Source organism: Panicum hallii, chromosome 3, assembly GCF_002211085.1.
Source record: "Panicum hallii strain FIL2 chromosome 3, PHallii_v3.1, whole genome shotgun sequence".
Taxonomy (NCBI): Eukaryota; Viridiplantae; Streptophyta; class Magnoliopsida; order Poales; family Poaceae; genus Panicum; species Panicum hallii.
Window position 1 is genome coordinate 58,800,038 of NC_038044.1, and position 18,270 is coordinate 58,818,307.

At 43.2% G+C, this 18,270-nt stretch overlaps 2 protein-coding genes and 1 long non-coding RNA gene across 4 annotated transcripts; all 3 read left to right on the forward strand.

Annotated features, from left to right (window-relative positions):
* The first annotated feature begins 1,187 nt into the window (after nucleotides 1–1,187).
* On the forward strand, nucleotides 1,188–5,057 carry LOC112883793 (E3 ubiquitin-protein ligase MIEL1-like). Of its 2 annotated transcripts, none has more exons than XM_025949018.1 (12): nucleotides 1,188–1,417; nucleotides 1,650–1,737; nucleotides 2,277–2,321; nucleotides 2,410–2,442; nucleotides 2,535–2,612; nucleotides 2,703–2,746; nucleotides 2,824–2,864; nucleotides 3,322–3,404; nucleotides 3,503–3,594; nucleotides 3,711–3,780; nucleotides 4,071–4,109; nucleotides 4,464–5,057. In XM_025949018.1, exons 1-12 carry the CDS (start codon nucleotides 1,317–1,319, stop codon nucleotides 4,857–4,859), a joined length of 1,110 nt encoding a protein of 369 aa, XP_025804803.1. In that variant the 5' UTR covers nucleotides 1,188–1,316; the 3' UTR covers nucleotides 4,860–5,057. The 2 variants fall into 2 exon arrangements, with proteins under 2 accessions (XP_025804803.1, XP_025804804.1); XM_025949019.1 differs by having other exon boundaries at nucleotides 1,189–1,417; nucleotides 4,474–5,050.
* Nucleotides 5,058–5,840: 783 nt separating this feature from the next.
* Nucleotides 5,841–12,447, forward strand: LOC112883794. The gene is made up of 7 exons (XR_003226964.1): nucleotides 5,841–8,317; nucleotides 8,685–8,980; nucleotides 9,428–9,569; nucleotides 10,212–10,482; nucleotides 10,613–10,841; nucleotides 11,427–11,756; nucleotides 11,829–12,447. It is a non-coding gene; the product is annotated as an uncharacterized LOC112883794 (long non-coding RNA).
* Nucleotides 12,448–15,922: 3,475 nt separating this feature from the next.
* LOC112886581 (putative glutaredoxin-C14) lies at nucleotides 15,923–16,767 on the forward strand. The gene has a single exon (XM_025952529.1). It carries the CDS (start codon nucleotides 16,115–16,117, stop codon nucleotides 16,430–16,432), a length of 318 nt encoding a protein of 105 aa, XP_025808314.1. The 5' UTR covers nucleotides 15,923–16,114; the 3' UTR covers nucleotides 16,433–16,767.
* Nucleotides 16,768–18,270: the final 1,503 nt, after the last annotated feature.

Consider the following 18,270-nt stretch of genomic DNA (forward strand, 5'->3'; position numbering starts at 1 on the left):
GCTCGAGCCCCGGTGGCTTGGGTGGCCGGGGGGCTGTAACCGTGTTGCCACCGCCGCCCGCCGCTCGCCTTGGGTGTGGTGCCTTCTCGAGTTGCGCCTCCACTGCCGCTCTTGGGGGGCCCGGGCATGGCCGCGCCGCCGCCGCTCTCGGGTGGCCAGGGGCCTTCGCCGATGTCGACCTCCTATCGCCCGTGTGGGTGGTTGGCTTCCGCCCCCCATTGACGTCCCTTCTGGTGGCGGTCTGGGCGGGGTGCCGGCCGGCAGGCTCTCCTGCATTGTGGCAGCGTTTGTTGGCCTTCGGCTCTGAGGAGAAAATGGGGCGGAGGCGAAAGTCTGGGTCCGTTTGCAGGCTAATGACGCCTAGGGTCCGTTTGCAGGCCAATGGCAACGACATCCCCGAGCACCGTTTACCTTCTTGAAGGCGTCATTCTTTCCCTCTATTCCCTCCTCTCTGGAGAGCTTCCAGGTGAAAACCTTAACCACGTTGGTCGGACGACGATGACGCTTGTGGCGTCGCTCCCTCCCTTTGAGCGTCGTCTTTGAAGCTCTACCGGTGGTGGTCTATGCTCTCCTTGGAGAGTTCCCACTTCTGCACCTGCCTTCCTCCTGTTTCGTCTGCATCGTCCAGGTTGCGTTGGTCGTCCTTGGCGGATGCTTTGCCTCCCTTCTCTTTGCTGGCAGATACTTTGCCGTCATTCAGCTCTGGCGGATGCTTTGCCGCCATCGTTGTGTTGGTTGTGGATCGTTTCGGGCGGATGTTTTGCCACCGGTGGTTGGTCGGTTGGGTGGATTTTTTGTCACCTTTGTATTGTAGATATTGCATCTTGGTGTTGCAGTATCCTTTTAGCAGGTTCAATTGCGCGGTCGTGCTAGGTTTGTAGATTTAGGTGTGTCTCTTCCCGTTGTTCTTGCTATTCTTATTTAGTATTAAGATCGTGTGCCACTAGCTTGGTGGTGCTCTATATTCGCCTTAATAGACTCTGCATATTAAGATTTGTAATGATCATTTTGCTTACCTATTAATTAAATACCTGCTCAGGCAATCACTCTTGATTCAGCTAGGCAATGAGCATGAGAGGACAATGGCACAGTTGGTGATTAAAAGCGGTGGGCACTCGCGAGTCGATGACGACCTTTCCTCTTCCGTCCGGACCAATAAAACGAGAGAAAAATCAGGCGCCCAGCTCCTACACCGCCCCCCTATCGCGCCGTTTTACCCGGAGCCCCCTGCTCGGCCTCGCTATTTACACATCTACCACCCGCACGGCGGCACCTCTCCGTCCCACCGGTCACCGCCGCCGCCGCCGCCGCCGGGGATGGGGGGAGCGCACTTCCCCGGCGACAACGACGCCGCCGAGGTCGACGTGGCCTGCGACGGGGGGGTCGACCGCCGCGACGTGGGCAATATGGAGCACGGGTGAGCGAGCGAGCGGGCGCCCCTATTAGCTTCTCCCTTCGTCTTCCTCCACCTTTCCCATTGCTTGCCTCCGACAGAACCTAGATTTGCTCCTCTCGCGGTCGAATAGCTCGGCTCTGCGTGTCCGTCCGATTCTGCTCGGTGGATTTGGTCCTTCGGTCTTCCCCGATCCGTGTCTGGTTCGTTTCGCTAAGCATGTTCTCACGGGAAGGAATTTTGTGCGTTTCTGCAGGTGCGAGCATTACCGGCGGAGGTGTAAGATCGTGGCGCCGTGCTGCAAGCAGGTGTTCCCCTGCCGCCACTGCCACAACGAGGCCACGGTGAGCTCGTGCTCTCTGTTTTTCTTTTCTGGAGATCACGGTTGTGTTGCTATGTCGTACTGTTGTTCATGTGGAGCACTTGCCGATTTGCTAGTGCGCTACCATGTACTTCTGTTTCCACCAATGGGCAAGAAATTTATGCATAGTTCTTAGTCTTCTGTTATTGGATTGGTAGTTTAGCTCTATGCTTCTGTCAGTCTTAGGTCTTGATTGTGTTCATTTTCATCGACCTGTTGGGGTGAACCTTATGCAAGATAAGTTGATGTGTAGAATTCAGGGGCAGTCATGTCTTGGAGCATAATGCTTATATAATATATGAAAGAACAAGAACTCCAAAATAGTGGTAATTCTTAATAGATTAAAAGTAAGCTATAATTTTAAATGGGAACTTGATTTGCAGGAACTTCAAACTAATTTTGAGAGCAATGTTAGATATTGGTTATATGAAGAAAATTAACTATCTGTTTTGGTACTGTGCAAAAAGCATCTAATGAGAATGCTGTTTGACTAACTTGTTGATGGCACATTCTTCTCTATAGGCTTCAGGAGATCGGCATGCAATATGTCGCCAAGATATTGAAAAAGTACACCTCTCATTGCTCTTTCTAGTTTCTACAAACAACTTTAGTAGAATCGGAAACTATGGACAATTGACCTACTTCATTCTTGCAGGTAGTTTGTGTACTCTGTGATACTGAACAGCCGGTACGACTTAAATTGTTGCAAAAATTTCTTTCACTACTCGCACCTTGTGAAGATGTCATTATGCTTGAACTGAAACTTCGTTTATTGTTCAGGTGTCACAAGTGTGTGTAAGCTGTGGAGTCAATATGGGAGAGTACTACTGTGATATATGCAAATTTTATGATGATGATGTAAGTTCTAAGTTTGTCATCTGTTGTTATGTCTTATGTGCTTTGTATCAATCCTACCAACCAATGCATTTTTCTTCTCTTATGGTTCAGACAGAGAAAGGGCAGTACCATTGCAATGATTGTGGCATATGTAGGTGAGCAAAAAAAAAACAACTTTGACCGATATATAAGTAAGCAAAGTTCTGACCCTGTGTCTACTCAATTCAACCAGGGTTGGTGGCAAGGAAAAATTTTTCCACTGTGTGAAGTGTGGTATGCTTTGCTTGAACCAATTTGATCATATAGTTTTTAGTTGAATGTTCTTCCATGTGCAATCTACCATGCCCACGCTAACCTATGCACTCTTCGAGTAACTGGCATGATAGAGTGACAATACTTTTTGCGGACTGGTTATTTCCCTTGCATTTATTCCTTATACTTAGCTAGCACTAGCAGTACATTGTTTGTTATAAACTAAATACTGGTGAAAAATGCAACTAGGGATTCAGTTATTTCTTTTCTATGGTGAAAATGTTCCATGCTGTCTTGGTGAGGTCTGCAGATTGTACCAACTACCAATATAAAATTGTTCAGGTCACCATCTAGAGTGATAAAAAATTTAGTATAGAAGAGTGCACCAATTTTAAAGTTAGTCACCGGCAAGGCGGCAAACCTACATTTGGGTAATCTTTGTGTCAATACTTGCTCGTTTCTTTTCTACAATGAACAGGGTCTTGCTATTCTGTTGCACTGCGTGATAACCATCAGTGTGTGGAGAACTCAATGAGACAGAATTGCCCAATCTGTTATGAGGTATTGTTGATAATTTCTACTGTTTCTGGTACAAAATAATATCGATACTTGCACTGTTTCTAGCAAACTAGAAGTTATAACTGGAACTTGGTCTGCAGTATCTATTTGATTCGTTACAAGGAACAAGGGTTCTTAACTGTGGACACACAATGCACATGGAATGCTTTTCTGATATGGTGGAGCATAACAAGTAAAACCCTACTCCTGTATTAATTTCGAGGCATGCTTCATTATCATTCTTTGAAACTTCTCTGAGGCAGTTGCTTATGGTAACTTGTATGTTGTATCCATCTTCTGATGCTACAGATACACCTGTCCAATATGCTCCAAGACAGCCCTTGACAGGACACGCCACTGGGAGATGTTGGATCAAGAGGTTATGTTTTTTCCCTACTGAAAACAGCATTGGTAGTAATTTCAGAAGCTAGTATATGTGTTCATGGGGCACAGTGCTGTGCAAGAACAGAACCCTCATTTAGGAACTATCCTTTCAGATAAGATGATACAGTAAATTAGTATTAGTATTTGTTTGTTTGATAAAAAAGGGTTGCTCCACAAATATACATATGTGCTGACGTTTTGATGTTCTGGGAAGCTATATTCTGGGCTTCTCCTTTTTTTGGTACTTGCTGAATGACTGGTGTTCTGTTCCTTGTTATTTTGTAGATTGAAGCAACAATCATGCCTCCTGTATATCGTTACAAGGTATTCTTTATTTCATTTTGACTCAGCTATTACTCCAACTATTTACTCGCTTATACAACTCACAGTTGGCTAGGCTTAGTTGTGGCATTCATCCTTGGATAATAAGTATATATAAGTTGATTATTGCTATATAATCGGAACACCTTAACTTATAGCACTTCCACAATCTGCCTAGATCATTTTTCCGCAGCCTTCTATTACTGACTAATCAGCTAGCTAAGCATCCCAGAGGGGGAAACCCCCTTGTATGGTCTTTTTGCGCTTATTTGGGCGAATCGTTTGAAGCGATAAGAAGCTATTGTTGTTATGCAAATTTGTTTTTATTCTAAGAAGTGCTTTTCTCCTTGTGCTGAGACATGGCCAGATTTGGGTGCTTTGCAACGACTGCAACAAGGTCTCAGAGGTGAACTTCCATGTGATTGGCCACAAGTGCAGCCACTGCAACTCCTACAACACCCGATCGACATCACGGCCCGCAGATTCGTCCGGAAGCAGCTCGCCGACAACAGACTCCTCCGACAACAACCTGTAGTGAATTCTTCACGCCTGGCCCACACCTGGCAGATGGAAGCAATGCCAGAACCATACAATAGAAGAAGGAAACATTGTTTCGCGGCGCGCGTCCCTGCCTGCCAATCGTCAAGACTCCACGACGCCTTAGCCCTCATTCGGTCAAGATTCAATTCATTCCTTGAATCCGCATCTGTTGTCGGAACTCCCAGCTACCGCATTTGTGCCTGTTCTACCTAAAAGAACAGCATGTCCGTCTGCTGAACGCGTATCAGTGGGTGGAAGTGAAACCCAGCATGTTATCAATATCTGATACTGTAACCCTATAGTAGTAAGAATATGAGGATACATTGACTGTTGGTTACTTGGTTGTGCGCCAGTGACGATCTGTTTCTGAATGGCCTGTCTGGTAAAACTTGGTAAGGCTAGAACCGGGTTCATGTTTTCTCCTCTGAGAGCTCGGTCAAATTGCGTCTCTTGTAATTTACGTGCTTAAATCTCTATCTACTATCTCTATCTCTACTACTAAAAAGAACAATTGGGAGACCGGTGTGCCGTGCGACCAAAGCCACTCCTCACTCCATCGTCCCGCCGTCCGCTAATTTCAGCCGCTGATCAGTTTTTGTGCCATCAAGCGCCTTCCAGCGATCGCACGCCCCGCTCCCGCGTCGTCCTGCCGCGAGGAATTACTGGCCGGCCGCTGCCCGCCCGTCTGCTGAAAAAAAAAAATCTGCTGCCGTCGATTAGTATTAGGTTTCAACGCAAGGCGTCCCTTCCTTTCCTCCCTCCCGATCCCCCACGCGCGGCGCGCTCAGCCACCGTCCCCGTTGCCGTCCTCGCCGCGCCCGACCCGCCGCCCGTCGCGGATACCCCACGCGCGGCCGCCGTCCGCGTCGCCGTCCTCGCCGCCAATGGGACACCCCTCGGCGCTCCAGCAGGCTACGTGAGTTTTGATGCCGGGAGGTCTTGATTTGACAGTTTAAGATTTTTCTCAATCTGATTCGTGCGTTAGGCTTTGGTGCCGGGAGGTCTTGATTTGACGGGTACAGATTTGTTTTCCTCCTTGTAACCTTGTTTGCGTGTGTAGGTCGAGGCTTGCCGGCGATGGTGCAGGCGGTGCCTTCCAACGACCTCGACGTGCAGCTGGTGCAGTTCAGTAAGCTGCTATCCGTCGATGAGATTCAGATCAGATGGTGCGATTTTTCCAGAAATGCTGTAAGAACCATCCGTCATTTGTTTTGTATGAATATTCGAATTGCAAATCCTGCTGATAGTAGAGGCAAGTGGATCTTTTGTTGCATTCAAGTGATCAATTAGCTTTGCATTAGGCCTGTTATTATTTTTCTGAAAAATGCTATAACAATTATTAAATTATGGAACAGTTGGCTCATAGCAGTTAAATACGTTTTCTGCACCATGAGCATGACTGGGAACATGGAGCCTTGGTTTTTGGCAATGCAGGTCTTAGAATTCAGATAGTTGACTTCCGTCATTTGATTTGTCAGACTATTTTTGGAATGCAAGTCCTGCTCATAGTAAAGATAACTTGATCTTTGTTGCATTCAGTCAGCAATCAATTATTTTTGCAGTAGGCCTGTTATTGTTTTGCTGAAAATTGCTATAACACAGTTTTTTGAAATCTGAAGGTGTTCGCTTGGTAGCAAGTTTTGGGTCTTTTTTCAGGATGGTACAAACGTGTAGTGGTCCTGGTGATATAGCTATACACTGATAACACCTACCTTTGTCAGCCAGTTTTTTTAATTGATTAAGATAGTTTGATGGTGCAATATTTAATTTGTTTGTTTATCTGACAAACATTCATTTGCAGATTTCCTTGTCCATCGCCCTTTTTTCATGCTAGCTAGACACACTACTTTTTAGATTATACAGTGAGTTCAGCTGTGTCCATGATTGCCAAATAAATTTATTTCTTGTGTAATACAAACTAGTTTTATCTCTCTTAGATATGAAGATAGTTGAACTGGGCAAGTGCAATAGGTATAATTTGAGCTTATTAACTTCTAATTTATGCTAGCATCATGTGAAAAAGTCTCACCTATGGTTTATTTGTTTTCTGCTGTTGAAGTGGACTTTTGGATGGTACATGGGTTTTGTTTTTGGACATATATAGTAGTTTTGACAACGGAGGTACGATGGACAGTTTACTAAGATTGCTTGCTGAATGCTGTAAATAACAGAAAATGGTCCCGATAATCTGGCACATACAGCTGTACATGATTTTATAGCATTACACATACTGAAATCACTCATTTTCTTTATTGGTGTGGTTGCGAAGTAAATATCCACTGTCCCTAACACATACACAGGTCTATGTGCAGTAAAATCACCAACATGCTTATGTTGACAACTCTAATATGGTATGGAGCTTGCATCCGAATGGAGAGCAATTTTCTAGGGGTCAGAAGATTCCAATCAGAAAATGGGCACCTTGTAGAGCGCCGACAAGCAAAAAAATAATACTGCTATTTGTTTTGCCACCGAGCTTGCTCTGAAACCTTGCAGGTACAAATGTTTGGCCCTTGAATTGTTTGCAAAAAAGTGCACTGTGACTACGGATAACATGTTGGGAGATATTGTGGTTATGTCTGCCCAGTTTGCTCAAATTTTTATCAGAATATGCACTCTCTGCTGGGCCTTTTGTGGAATTGTTAGAAGAGCTGTGGGCAAACTATTTTTGTAGTCCTGGTTCTTTTCAGACAATAGAATAACAGTATATTCCATACTGTAATTGTAATTAGCTCATTTTGCATACCCTCCATTCTTTTAGATACAAATCTAGAGGATTTTAAAATTCCTCTGTTTATTTGTCATCAGATGATAAAAGAGTTCTCTAACTTATGGTTAAGTTTTCGAGATGTTCAACTCTTTCATTCTCTTGTGATAAGCATCAAAATTACAACGTTGATGTAATTCCTTTGTTGTTCAGTTTACAGGGTCTGAATAAGAAGCATCCCAACTTTCATAAATGGTTTGTATTCATCATCAATTCCTGTCAAGCAAATATCTACTGTTGCCAACATAGACAAGTTTGTATGCATTAACATCTCCTACAGGTGTATGTTGCCATCTCTGATATGGAGTGGAGTTTGGATCTGATTCGACTGGCATGTTCAGAAAGTTCTAATCAGAAAACGAGCACTTTGAAGAGCCGGAGCAGCGCACAGTGGCGCTGTTTGTGCTGGCACAGAGCACCCTCTGAAGCTTGCAGCTACTGATGTTTGAATTACTTTTAGAAAAGAGCATATTGTTTGGCATATGAATCGTATATCAGGTTGACTGTTGCAAAATGTGCTACACTTGTGAGGGCTGCTCAGTTAGCTCAATTTGGGATCAGTCTCTGCGTTCTGTGCTGGCCCCTTTTGGGAATCTCGGAAGACAAAGTTGGTACAGAAAGTCAGAATCTGTTCTAATCACTGTACTTGTTCTTGTCACAGTTCGTCAATAGATTAAGTGTACATACATACTGTGAACTGTAATTATTTCCTTGTATATATCCTCTTGATAAAGGAACAGTAGAATAATTGTCAGATGATAACTGTGTTACTTTTATTGTTAGTGTGCCAATTAATTTTCCATGTCTGCAACCTTTTCAGTTTTCATGTGATGGGCATCAACTCCTTTAGAAAAGAGTTTTCAGCAGCCTCCTGCATTTTCATGGGGTCCATTCAAGTATTTTTGTGAGTATTTACTAAACAACCTATAATTTGGAACAGTGGAAGTATTACTCATCTGTATATCTTTGCACCTGACTCAAAACTATGTGTTGAAATAATGGAATTGTAAACTGATGGTGCGCTCTCTTCGTATATTTTGGAATTTCATTTTGCAGCTCATTAGGAATAAAATACGTAGCATTATTAAAAAAAAATCTAAAAACCTACGCGTTGTTCTTTCTTTGCTTTGGAAACATCTCTTTTCCGTCTATAAGGTGACGAGGGTTGACAGGATGACCGTATGATACTATTATTGGGTACTTGATAAGTTTTCTTTATCTTAAGATCTACACTTGTATGAATATATTTGACTTTTTTTTATCATCCGTAGCTATGTACGCGCACGGTGGCACGACCCGTCACAGGAGGTTGCGCCGGGCTGCACGCGTTCGACTGGCAGGGCAGTCAGTGGCAGGTGGACCCAGGCATTCCGTTGACCGCGTTTATCACCTGTGGTCAACGCTCGCACGGACTCGGGGGAAGCGGACCGTCACTGCGCGCTTCCTCAGGCACCTCCCTCTCAAGTCTCAGTTCTGCCACCTCCCCACGGCCCTCCGCCGCCGCCCTCCTCGCCTCCGGCGTCCAGCCGCCGCCACCGCGCGCTCGATCCCGTCCTCCCTCACCGCGGTACGTCAGCACCTCCCCACCGTCCTCCGTTTATTCGTTTCGCTCTGGTAATCTTGATGTGGCAATTTCGCCGGAAACTCGACCCTGCCGTTGCCAAGATTCGGCCCCGCCGTTCCCTGGGCTCCCCATCCCGAATCCCTCTGCCACTCCCGTGGCTGCCTGGTTGCGACGCATCTAGTTCAGCGCCCCATGGGCCATGCCGGCCCTGTGACTCTCCGCCGCTGCCTGCAGCAGGCGTACTTCGCCTGCCTGCCTCTTCAGGGAACTGAAAAGGCGAAAATGCATACGCGACCCTTTTCTTTTTCGGCCGTTAGGCATCTGCAACCTGTTGCCTGATTCGTGCAGAAAATGCGAATGCCCACCGATTTGCTCTAAAATTTGTACAGATTGGATCGAGCGTATTTGTGCTAGTGTGTCAATGTTGATTTCGGGGCTTTCATTCCCCAGGTCAATCATGGAGCAGGAGCACAGCGCAAGATGTCCAGCTCATGGCTTCTAGCAGGCAATTCTTGTCTTTGCCAAAGGACATTGCTTCATACACTGATCAGAACAGCTGAACAGGTCAATCACTGCCTCAAACTTCAGGAAGGTATACTGAATTCATGACGTAATCCAAGATACTTATACTATAAACTGAATTTGATTTGTCGACTGCTTTGCTTTTTTTTTTTTGCACATGGGTTCATCTTGTGTTAATTAGAGTGCATGCATATTAGTGCCTACCAAAATAGAACCGCCTTTTTTATGGGATCAATGACGTATTCATTCTGTAGAGCCCTGCTTAAGGTGCCTGCTGCTGCTTATTAGCAAGTGCTCAAGGAGGCTCAAGATAGTGCAATCTGTCGAATAGGGAGGCTTGCATTAGACAAGAGGGCGCTTATATAGAAGCTTAACGATATGGCTACATTATCCCTCTTTGGTCACCCATATGAGAGCACTTGCATTGCAGATGCCCCAATGAGGACCACAGTTACTGAAAATTTAGAGAAAAGATATGCCGCCTGAGAGGATCACCCAACTTGCAAGACTTACGCAACTATGCATCATGCATTCCGTACATTCTGCATATCTGTCCTACGTATCTCTATTGTCTTTCTCTTCTTTTTAAAATAGTAGCACATGGACGAAGTCAAGAAAGACGCATCGGTGGCCCACACTACTACTGTGGCGCCACGCCGCACCTTGATCCTAGAGGATTGACAGAATGATATACCTCTACTTTGACGTACAGCAACATATTCAATGCTGAGGGAACCGTCATCCTGCAAGGTGTTGCTGAATGCAATTCGTCACGGAATCATCCATCAAAGTCGCATGGTAGCAATTCCCCTCTCAGTGTCAACAATTGTACGATCATGCATATTGTTCTCTGTTTTTATCCGCAGTACACCATTCTAGTGCCACCACGCCAGTACGCCACTGATAAGGGCCTGCATAAAGGAGATTCTTTGCAAGACAGTGGTATCAACTCTGAGATTTAGGCCATTTGATCAAGTACAAAGGTATCTGAAAACTTCATGGTAACTCTATTAAGTTTTGTGGATTTGAAGTGCTTTAGTTTGATCTGTGGTTATCATTGTATAGATTTTTGTTTTCTTCATATTCCCTATGTCTTTCACCTTATCCTTGCAGATGCATGCTTCTGTGTTAGCTACACGTTTGAAGGCTAAGAGATGCAATCTTTCTTTGAACAAAATGTGGCTCTGGAAATATCATGCCTCTTTCAGCGAAAACGTTGTGCGTCTTGAAAGAACAAAGTAAAGAAAGAAGCATCCAAATCAACACAGCTCATCAAAAGAGGATTCTCTGAAGGTGAAGATGAAAGGATAATAGAGTCCATCTCTTAGACCTCATCGCACAGGTAGGATAGAGTCAGTGACATCAACTGGTGCCAATTGCCATGTTCAAATTGGAATTCAAATGGCTAGAATGGATGGGTCTTGATATGTTAGTATCTGTGCCTGTTAAAGCTAGTCTAGTTTTGGTTTGAGCTAAGGAATTATGTGCTCATGGCTAGGAAAAAGTGAACTTTGTAGGTACTAGACCACTTGTGCAAATGGGATGGCACATACCTAAGGCATAAGATTTTTGTAGGTGTCGGCACATCATGAACTTACTTATTAAGGCATATAGCAACAGTGTAACCCTGTAGGTTAGATCTTGTGAATCACATGATAAAGAATCATAAAAGCACAACATTGAACTGTAGCATCACACGCCTATATTTCTTTCGAGCAGATGAAAGCACTTCAGAAATCATTCTAACTAAAAGTTGACTTGTATGCCTCTGAGAGTTTGTTTGAACTATAGCTGAACAAAATGCAGTGGGTTGAACTTGTGATGAATCAAGCTTTGGTTACTTTCACTCTAAACTCGTACATTTTCTTCGATTGAAATTCACAAAGTATTTGATCCATCAAAAGGTAAACTAACATCCTTCTTGCAGGAGCCGCGAATGCTAACATTCTTGATGAATGCCTCTTGCAAAGTTGAAGAGTCAAGAACTAAGCAAACACCAAAAAGAATCAAAGGATTCTGGAGCAATGGAGATTGCTCTACAGAACACTAGCTTTTTCTCTCTCCTTCCTTTCTTTTCCAGGTGGGAACTATCAAGGCAGATATAAGGGATAAGAATATCTCTATCCAAATATGCAATCTTCCATGCTTGTGCTGGATGTTTGCGTCATGTACAAAAACTAAGTCAGGAAAAAACTAGAGAAAAAAATATCAGATAATATATATCTCACTTCCTTAAGATGCCTGGAGCATCATACAGGTAGGTAGCAACTGTGCCACAGCATCTTTTGCTCTAACCATCGTAGCTTTAGCTCACAGAAGTGTTTTGTAGGGAAAGATGCAGCATATGAAAAGCAAAGATCGCAGCGTCGGATCGTGGCATCGCAATGCCGCACATCTGATAAGGTCAGGCTGGTTTACAAAGCAGCGGCAGCTCAATCTACTGAGAAAAGCCGAGGGCAAGTTGGCCAGATTCCATGCCACAGATAAGGCCGGTCAGTGAGGCGGTGAGGGCCAGCCGGCTATTATGGATGCTATTCTGAAACCGGCTGAGGGGATTGATCCCTGGTTCATTCGAAACCGGTTCAATCAGCCAGTTGGAATTGGTTCCATGTGTTGTATGACAAAGTAGTGGCCGTACCATATGGGTATTGCCGGTCGTTGTCGGCACCATTCTTGCTACGACAGACGCAACTTCCGAATGGGTGTGCATGGAGCAATGGCGTCTGTGGTATTTTTCAGGCTGAGGTAGGCACTGCATGCCTTAACGGATGGAGAATGCAGGAACTTCACTATACAAATTTAATGTGCCAATATGAATTCTAGTGTACGCAAGGCTGTGTGCAACCATATATCTGTATACTATATGCTGATTAATCTAGAGACAAAGTTTCAAATGTAAGTTCCGTTTCAAACAGTGAAAATTTCTTGAAAAATCCTAATATTCCAAACATGCCTTGACTATTGTTTATTAGCTTGATGGTATTTAGCGTAACCAAAGATATGTATAAAAAGAACAATTCTGCCTTGTATAGTTTCCTGGTGAAATTATTTCATGTTTAATATAGAGAATAAAATCAGTACACAGCAGATTTTGAGATTCCAATTACGATCAAATGCCTGCAGATTGGGCATTTGTACATGCAGTCACGTCCGGCTGGTACATTGTCCCTTGCAGCTAAGGATTCCAGCCATGGCAATCCAGCCTGCACTACCGCTGTACGTTCTCTAGCAATCTTTAATTCTCATGTCATTTGTCAATTGTGAAGATATCTGAGGTATCACAACCTAGGGGATCAAATCCCAGCAGTAACTTCAGCGAAAACCCGAGGACAGTGATTTTAGAATCCCGGTGGGTACCAGAGAGTGATCCTGATAAGAGGATGGTACTTTGAGCTATCATTCCATCTTTTTTGCTAGGCATCAGATGTTATAGAAAGTTAAAAATTGGTCATAGGTTTTGGTTTGGAGAATCATGAGACGAAATGCGAAGTGTATTGAGATCAGGTGGGCTACCTGACAATTAGGTGATAGATTAGATAGCGGTGATTTTTACAAAAATGTAGGAGTAACATTTTAGGTGTCTACATGGCCTATATAATGATATAGGCCCGTGAGATTTCGGCCATTATTATTATCTTCTGTTCTATTTCATAGAAACTTTAACTATCTACTAGTACCATTTGTTGTATACTTCTACTCATTCTAACACAGTGAACTTCAGGAAGAACTGATCACAAACATTAGAGCGTAACTGATGCACTCAATTCAGCTTGTCAGTGACAAAACATAGTGCGCGCCATGTATTATGGTGCTCTAGGAGATGATAAAAACAGATTATCTGATTATTTTTTGTTCCATTTTATCTTCTGAGATCAATCCATCAGCTTGATGTATATCCAACCAGGAGCACATGTGATTTTCACAAAGCACCAGGTGGCCTCTATCTACACCCCTGCACCTGCAGCAATAAAATGCTAATAACGACACAGCCAAATCATATCAATAGATTCTTTTCTCTTCCTCTCTTTTTCTGCAACTATTAATTAATTTTGTTGATAGATAAATTAAAAATGATTCTTGTGTGACCAACTTTAATTGCGAAACCACGAAACAGACATAACAATGCCTGAATGCCTGATGACTATCTATCTCTGAAGAATCTGGGTGTGCCTGCTTTCAATCTATTCCATAGCTGTACCCAGAACTAGCTAGCTAGGCTCATCTGGAGTTGACAAGAAAATTGACATTATTCATATTACTGTTCCTAATAAATGGGTCATGTATTAGAGACTAAATTTAACGTGTATAGTTCTTTCAAGTTAGAAGCAAAAATAGCTCAAAAATAGGGCCTACCTTCAACTAAGATTTTATTGGCACAAAGGGAAATTATGGTTTCTGGTAGCGAGACCACACTGATCCAAAATTGGAAGATCATTTGTAAGAGTAACCATGCTTTAACTAGGCGCCATTAATATGATGATATATTCTGTGTTGCTGTGTTTTTTTTTTGAACAAAAATGCAAACAAAACATCATCAGAGGAATCATGTTTTCTTCATAACAAAAAGGAAACATCATATTTCTGCATCAGCAAAGGTCACTGGCACTCCCCTCACTATTAGAGAAAAGGTTTATAGGGACAGGTAAAAATGTATTTTTAGGAGCGAGTGCGGAATCCGCCCCTACTTCTCGCAGCTAAAAAATATGATTTTCAGGGGCGGGTAACGCGCCCACCCCTAAAAATGACGTGACCCGCCCCTACAAATAGATTTCCAGAAAATAAAAAATAAAAAATCGAAAACAGCAATATAAAAAAGAAAGAAATATTGCAGCAAACCAGCCACCACCACAATCCCCTGTACTACCGAGTTACAATTTTTTTGACGAAATGTACACACTTGCATCACCCGATGTTCGAACCGCATACCTTAAGCCTCGCGCATACCTTCCTCTCCATTATACAGTCACTTATGACTCTATGGGGTATATTATTCTTTTATATTAACTCTGAAAGCGATTTGTAGGGATGAATGATGCCATCACCCACCCCTATAAATATTTTTTAATTTTATTTCAAAAATTCATTTAAATCTTTACATATAGCAAAATAAATAAAAAAGTGAAACTTCTACACTATGGTTATTGTGAACTACAGATAAAAAAATATATCAAGTATATTTTGGTGTATATAAAGGTTAAGATTGTTGAAACCTCAAAGTATGCTTGAGTTGTATGAGATACTATATAGTCATAACCATACATAGATTCATAATAATTTTTTGGACAACTAAATGACCTTAAATGAAAAATTTATCAATTATAAAGTTTTAGATCTAGTCATTCTCTATAATTTTGATATAAAGTTTGACTTCATCCGAGATCATATAAAAAAGTTTTAAATTTTTTTACGTGGAACCAATTTTAGGGGCGGGTCATCGCATCACCCACCCCTACTAATAATGCATTTTTTTAGGGACGGGTGACGCCATTACCCATCCCTAGAAATGTTATCATTTTCAGGAGCGGGTGATGCCATGATCCGCTCCTGAAAATGATGCCCATTTGCAGGGGCGGATGATGGTGTAAGCCGCAATATTTTTCTAGGGACGGGTCGGATGCTACAATACCCCCGCTCTATTTGTAGAAGCGGATTACCTTTTGATCCGTCCCTAGCGTTGCTACAAATCATTTTTGTTGTAATGTCTTAAGCTTCTATTACACCTTGGCTCCCAATCTGATCTAGGATGTTCATCTCTTCTTCCTCCATATAATCACCTCTACCATCTGTCCTTTTGGGTTTGGTGAACAAGACCCTAACATTAATTGAAACCGGTTCGACTTGAGAAGTTAATAAAGTTGATGGGTTCGACTAATTTTGCGGAAATAACTCTGAGTATGATATAGCAAATCTAAGAGAACAAAACTGGGGGCACTGCACGCCCATAGGCCATATGCATACATATGATTCTCAAGTAGGTCAACACAACACAACATTCGAAGATATATTCCTTGGGCCCTTTTGAAAAGACGGCTCGCGCATTATCCAAACACCAATTGATCTCATGCCTCCATACCACCCCTTTTGGCAAAGTGGTGATAGATGAGCAAACCTCAGAGCTCTTTGGATCCAAATCTACAAATGTGGTACGTTGAACTTATTTTAACATATCGTTCAGAGTCAAAGAGGTATGGTTCTAGCTAGCTGGCCACTGTAGTTGCTATACGTACCAGCTTATTGATTCCTTAGAACATTTTGCAATTGTTCCAGAAACTCCCAGATCAGCTCCTCACTCATCATCTCACTAAAACTAGATAGCCCTGGCCTGTTCGAAAAAGCACATGTATTCCCTGGTCCATCTTACTTGCAGCTATAGTAGACCCAGACCCGTTAAGGAAACCTAGAGGGCCTGCACACTCTATAAAAGGTGGCCACACCTCTCTTCTACAAACCATCCATCCATACACACAACACTCGTCTCTCCACGTGCATCCACAGACCACAGCTACTGCTTGACAGAGCTAGAGAGAACTAAGCTTGAGATCAAGAGAGAGAGAGAGATCAAGAGAGAGAAAGAGACAGTTCTTGCAGCCAAGAAACTAATCCAAAGCATAGCAAATGGCCGACCGCGTGATGAACCTGGCCTCGGAGCGGGCGGTGGTGGTGTTCACGCTGAGCTCCTGCTGCATGTGCCACACGGTGACGAAGCTGATGCAGGACCTGAGCGTGAACGCGCTGGTGCACGAGCTGGACAGCGACCCCAGGGGCAAGGAGATGGAGCGCGCGCTGCTCAAGATGCTCGGCGGCAGAGGCCCAGCCGTCCCCGCCGTCTTCATCGGCGGCAAGCTCGTCGGCGGCACCAACAGGGTCATGTCCCTCCACCTCGGCGGCGAGCTCGTGCCCATGCTCAAGAGCGCCGGTGCGCTCTGGCTGTAGACACACTCACGTACGTGCGAGCATGGCCATGCCTACGCTGGAAAAAAAATAAAGAGATCATGGTCTAAGAGTACGTACCAAGGGTTACTAGTGTGTGTGTGTGTGTCGAGGGCAGGTTTTTCCCGTCCTGTTCTTCCGAGTTCTGACAGGAATAACTAAGGCAAACGAGATGCTTAGCTTGCTAGCTTCGTGCCTTGTAGGAGCTAGTGAGCGAGAGAGAGATGGCCTTTGTGATGTTTTGTTCTAACTTTGCAATGGCACGTGCGTGTACTAATCATCAGTCGCCTTTTTTCGACAGGCTTATGAATACCAATATATGTTTGAGAGTTTTATTAGTAATCAGCAGTCTGATGTGGCATGTGTAATGAATGTATGCAAGATTGCGTAGCATGTATCTGCTCATATTGGTCATCATCTAGTTGTGTTTGGTTGCGTTGTAATTAGTTATTAGTCACAGACGTTAATTTGTTTTTAAATAAAGGTAATGTTGAAATATCAATAAGCTAGCTGGTTCTTGATGCTGTTATGGTGCTAGAACTTTGTTAGTAACTTGGTTTCACTCAAATAGACGACCAGTTATATATATGTAGCTCTACTCATTGCAACATTCTGCGTACCATCGACTGATTCGGTGCTCAAAAGAGGGGTACCACCGAATCAATCTGTGGTCTCCACCTCAACTAGCCATTGGGCCGCTGACTTGCAGGCCTCTCTGCACATCACCGACTATTTGGTGATGGCTTCTTGGTTTGACCAAATCATACTGTCAAACTAGAGCCGTTTGCCTTCATCCCAGGCTCACCGACTGATTCGGTGAGGTTTTCATAGCATTGACCGAATCATATTGTCAAACCAGAGCCATTTACCTTCATCCTAGACTCACCGATTGATTCGGTGAGGTCTTCATGGCATTGACCGAATTATACTGTCAAAATAATGCTTCAGCTGCTGTTGATCACCGATTGATTCGGTGCTACTTCTGTGTCTGACCGAATTAATCTGTCAATTGTGTCAGTGAGGAATTTTTGCTTGTTTTGATCATAACTTTTTACTTGTGACTACGATTTTGATGATCTTGGACTTTATGAAAAGCTTATGAAATGCTCTACAAGATTCTCTAGAAATATAAACCATTTGATGAGTCAAAATATAAATATCGATGGGATACTTCCAATTGATTCCTCTCACTATCCCGGCTTTGAATGTTGTCTTTGTGTTGCATCTTTGGAACCTATAAAATCCTAGAAATATTCATTCTTGACACATATATTAGTCCCAATAGTTATTTTATTATTCAATCACTAAAATCATAAACAATGGCTTAAGAGCCATTTTCCTTACACAGGACCAACATCCTAACTCCTAAGAGCAGCCACCCAGTGTGTATTCCGTTTCGGATTGAAAGATCATCGATATAGAGTTCAGTTTGAGAGCTCCAGTGCTGTGTTCGATTATGAATGAATACAAAGTTGTGAACTACTCTTGGCAAATGGAGCCACACACATGCACGTCCTATGTATGTAGGGATGGTAACGGATCGTGGTTATAGTGATCTCTTCGCAATCCAACATGATTTTTATATATTTTTAACTTAAAATTGTATTAGATAAGAGCTCAGTCCTTTTAGATCCGGTCCATAGATTATTTAGGCTAAATTTTAGGATTATTTACCACCCCTATATGCATGCAATGGAATATTTCATTCATCTGGGTAGTACCTCATGATTCGACTCTTCTTTGGAGTTTAATCTTTTGCCTCTGACATATACATCAGTACGGCCACTCCAATGTGCTCCATTCAATTTGTGTCAGCTATACGGTTCGTTCTATTTTTTATA

Excerpts from the sequence above, each read along its gene's own strand:
- LOC112883793 (XM_025949018.1), top strand. The coding sequence starts at position 1,317 with ATGGGGGGAGCGCACTTCCCCGGCGACAACGACGCCGCCGAGGTCGAC. Across the intron at positions 2,613-2,702 it reads GCAAATTTTATGATGATGAT|ACAGAGAAAGGGCAGTACCA; the intron begins GTAAGTTCTAAG and ends CTTATGGTTCAG. Across the intron at positions 3,405-3,502 it reads ATTGCCCAATCTGTTATGAG|TATCTATTTGATTCGTTACA; the intron begins GTATTGTTGATA and ends CTTGGTCTGCAG.
- LOC112886581 (XM_025952529.1), top strand. The coding sequence starts at position 16,115 with ATGGCCGACCGCGTGATGAACCTGGCCTCGGAGCGGGCGGTGGTGGTG.